This window comes from Myotis davidii, unplaced genomic scaffold, assembly GCF_000327345.1.
Source record: "Myotis davidii unplaced genomic scaffold, ASM32734v1 scaffold61, whole genome shotgun sequence".
NCBI classification, from domain to species: domain Eukaryota; kingdom Metazoa; phylum Chordata; class Mammalia; order Chiroptera; family Vespertilionidae; genus Myotis; species Myotis davidii.
The window spans coordinates 882007-885675 of record NW_006291729.1 but is presented as its reverse complement, the minus strand read 5'-3'; the positions used below and the strand labels follow the sequence as shown (position 1 = coordinate 885675).

At 54.5% G+C, this 3669-nt stretch overlaps 2 protein-coding genes across 2 annotated transcripts in view; one reads left to right on the top strand and one right to left on the bottom strand.

Moving 5' to 3' along the window:
* Positions 1–3392, bottom strand: part of CPSF3 (cleavage and polyadenylation specific factor 3) — a 22058-nt gene extending 18666 nt beyond the window's left edge. Inside the window, exons 1-2 of the mRNA XM_006765168.2 lie at positions 3239–3392; positions 996–1059 (exon numbers count right to left, since the gene is read on the bottom strand). Coding sequence (XP_006765231.1) covers positions 996–1059; positions 3239–3288 — 114 coding nt within the window. The 5' untranslated portion in view covers positions 3289–3392. The remainder of the gene's footprint in view (positions 1–995; positions 1060–3238) is intronic.
* Positions 3393–3566: 174 nt separating this feature from the next.
* ITGB1BP1 (integrin subunit beta 1 binding protein 1) overlaps positions 3567–3669 on the top strand; it is a 6200-nt gene continuing 6097 nt past the window's right edge. Inside the window, exon 1 of the mRNA XM_006765166.2 lies at positions 3567–3632. The gene's annotated coding sequence lies outside the window, so the exon portion shown is untranslated. The remainder of the gene's footprint in view (positions 3633–3669) is intronic.

Genomic DNA, 3669 nt, shown 5'->3' with positions numbered 1-3669 from the left:
TATATATATATATATAAAATGGGAATGCTACTACTAAAAGTTCTAACATCCCATTAAATCTAAAATATAGCTCACATTTAGGGTCACAGGACAAAAAACACAAGACATCCTCTTCCCAACTAGTTTTTATAGTCACTCTAACAGTGAATAAACTCTTTTTCTCAAGAAATTTGATGTCAGAAGATGGTGGACATTTTAAAAGTTTATAGATTTACCTCCAGACCTTATTGATCTCCAGGTCAATTATTAGAAATGGGAACCTTTCCCAATCAGTGCAATATAAGTATTTTAAGGTATTTGGGAACAACTTATTAAGAGTTGGTCATTAATGAGTTATATACTCACTTTGGGGCTGTTTCTACCAAATTCTATCAATTTCTACAAAGTTAACACAATAAATGACTAAAAAGACGACAATGTGTGACGGGTCCCCGGTCTTTTAGGACTGGGAGAAGCAGAGAAGTGGAACTGAAGGAACATGAGCCACGGAACGGCCTTTCGAATGAGGACCACGCAACCATCTCTTCGAACCCCTCTACCTTCCAGATAAGGAGATGGGCTTAGAGAAGCTGCCCTGCCCAAGGCGAGTGGCCTTAATGCTAATGCGGGCACAGAAGCTCCAAACCAGGCTCTAGCGCCACAGTGCACAGGCGTGGCTGGAGCTCTGTGCGTGTTCCCGGGGTTTTCCACCCCAGGTGGGGCGGTTAGGATGGCTAGACCCTCAGAGAGTGGGAGAGGGACTTTGTAAGCAATAGTTCAGGAGATCTGGTGGACAATTTTATGTCGTAGAATATGTCTTCTCAGTTTACGTAATGTTTTGTCAAATTACTAACTATGTGTGTTAGTTTTTTGCATTAGCATTTTATAGCACAGACTACATATACCAACTAAGAAATTTTCCTGGGAGCTAAACAGGTAACTGCTGCACTAGAAAAGCCCTAACATCCAAGTTGGACAGAGCCGTGTTGTTCACCAGACCACAGAATAATAATTACCATTATTTTTCTTCCTTTGAACTCCAGAATAATACATGATCGTCCCACTTCTTGGCCCGCTCCCCTGTGAACATCCAAGAGGAGAAATAAAGACAATCAAAATGAAGCCCAGTGAATTTCAACTCTTTTACAGCGTGCACTGTGCCACCTGATGACATCTCACCGAGGCAGGTGCGAGTCCCACAAAGTCCTAAGGGCAGGCAAGGACAGTGCGGGGAGAGCGGGGAGAGCGGGGAGAGCGGGGAGGGGGAGCGGCCTCTGGGAGCGCAGGGACTGCGCAGCTGTTAGAACTGTGAGAGGGTGGAACAGGCTCCAGAGGCCCAAAGGCTAAAGTTCACCCCCGAATGTGAGGATCATGATGATGCACCGAGAATGCAGCTAGCAGGAACACAGACCATTTAATAATACTTTTGGAATCGGCACTTAAGTATAAACCTGTAAGCCCTGCACCATTCTTTCACTGAAGATCATGATACGAATTTACCAAGGAGGTTAAACTGACATAACTTCTTACACCTGTGAACCTCAGGCCCCTTCCTTTCACCTATTTCAGTATATTTGATGCTGTTATAGAACAAAACCCCGAAACTTACTCCAGCCCTTTCCCCCTTCCCCCCATACTCCTTGGCCGTTTTGCAGCCTCCCACTAGGAATCCCCGTGATCCTAACACTCCTCTTAGCTCCCTTCCTTCCCCACAGCATCTCATCGTTATACAGAACTACAGGTCCCACTTCCTTACTCTCTCAAACCTATTTCTCTCCAATGTCTGCTGCTCATCCCATTCCAAGCTCTTACTGCCTACCACTTGGGTTACATGGATTTCAACCTAGATTCCCGCCACTCACCCCATCCTGCTAGTATCTGCTACACGGCTGCCAGGAGCAGTCTTCAACCTTCCCCAAACCTCATTCGCACCGGCCCCCCAGCCTGCTTAAAATCCCTGTAACTGATGATAAAGGCCAAACTCCTTAGGAGTACAAGACCCTTCATAAGATGGGCCCTGCCAGCCTCGCTCGTCTCATCTGCTGATCTTCCATCCGTGGCCACGAGGAAAGTGGCCCCAAACTGCGACCACTCTCACTCCCCCCCGCCCCCCACTTCCTGCCGCTGGAGCACCCTTTACCTGCCTGCAATCCCTACTCCTCCTTTAAGGCTCAGCTCGCGCCTCTCCCAGGATGCTGAGAAAGCACCCTCTCCCCTTCCCATGCCCCATGGCGCTCGGCTGCCATGCCTGCTGTAGTTATAACAGTGACCATGCACTCAGTGACAGTTACTCCGCCGAGGAAGCAACAGGGTCGGGTTTCAGGGCTGACTGCAGAGTCACCTTCTCCCGTGGTCCCAAACTAGTTTGCCGGAACTTTTCTATTCCGCGCTGCAATTCCCTCCAAAAGGGTGACTTCGGGGACCTTGGCCCACTCGCTTATCTGTACCCCCAGTGCCCAGTGGGGCGCCTGGCAGTTGGCAGTGGGCACACGAGGAGCTGGCAGGTGTGCCCGAGTGGGTGAGACTTGCATTATTTTCTCACGACGCGCTCAACAAGTCCGGGTGGATACATGTTAAGTAGATACTTTCAGCCTTTTGAAAAAATGCATGCACCCCAGTAGTGCTAATAGCTAACAGGACACACGTTTGCGGATTCAAACTGCCCCCCTGCAGCGTAAGCTCTCCGCATCCCCGCCTCCCTCTCCAGGCAGCGCTCCAGGTCCGCCCGGCGCTTCTGCACGGAAGACCGGCCGCTCAGGGACACCCGGGGCTGCTTCTGTCCCCGCACCCCGCTTCTCCTCCTCTCCGCTCTCCACCCCTCACCCCCCGGGGCCTGAGCTCCGCGCGGGACGCAGGCCAAATCCCGAATCATCCCCCTCTCTCGCGTTTGGCAAATGTCAGGTCCTGGAGGTCCTAAGAAGCAGACTGCGCTCCGCCTCGCACCGCCACAGCCCGACCCGGTCCCCACCTCGGCCCGCCGGCGGCGGCAGCACCAGTCCCTCAGGGGCTGCCACCCCCCCGCGTGTATGACAGCGCCCAGCGCCCCGATAGGCCACCTCCCGACCCCCAGTTCCAACACTCTCCCCTAAAATAGGAGAAAAGTACGATCCCATTCCACTCAGCAGGCCCCTCCCGACCTACAGTTCCCCAGCCCCTCCAGCAGCCGCGGCCCCGGGGCCGACCGCCGCCGCCAGCTCGAGTTGGGGGACGGAGGCGGCCAGCCATCCCGTTACCCTCCCGCCTCTCGCTGGTCCCTTACAGGGGCCGGATCAGCAGCTGGTCGCTCTCCTCCGCAGGGATCGCAGACATCGCGCAAGTCCGACGGCGAAGCCGAGCTGAGGAACAGGTCCCGGGAGCCTTTCTACATCGGAAGCAGAGCCACGGGGAACCAAGGTAGGAAGAACCCCAACCACGGAGAGCACAACTTCCGGCGCTCCGGCGCCCGTGGTGCTAGGCTCCTCCCCTCAACTTCCGGCCAGAGATCCCGCCTCGCGAGGTTCCTCCCCACTCGGAATCCAGAGACCTGGGGCGGGGCCAGGAGTGCGCCTGCGCGAGGTCTCGGAGGCGGGCCTGGTGGGCGGGGCCAGGGGACAGGAAAAACTGGCGCTGGAATCGGGAGCGGGAGCGACTGCCCCCGCGCGGGCGGCGAGGCGGTGGTTGTCCGACCGCAGACGACCCCAGGGATGGGCC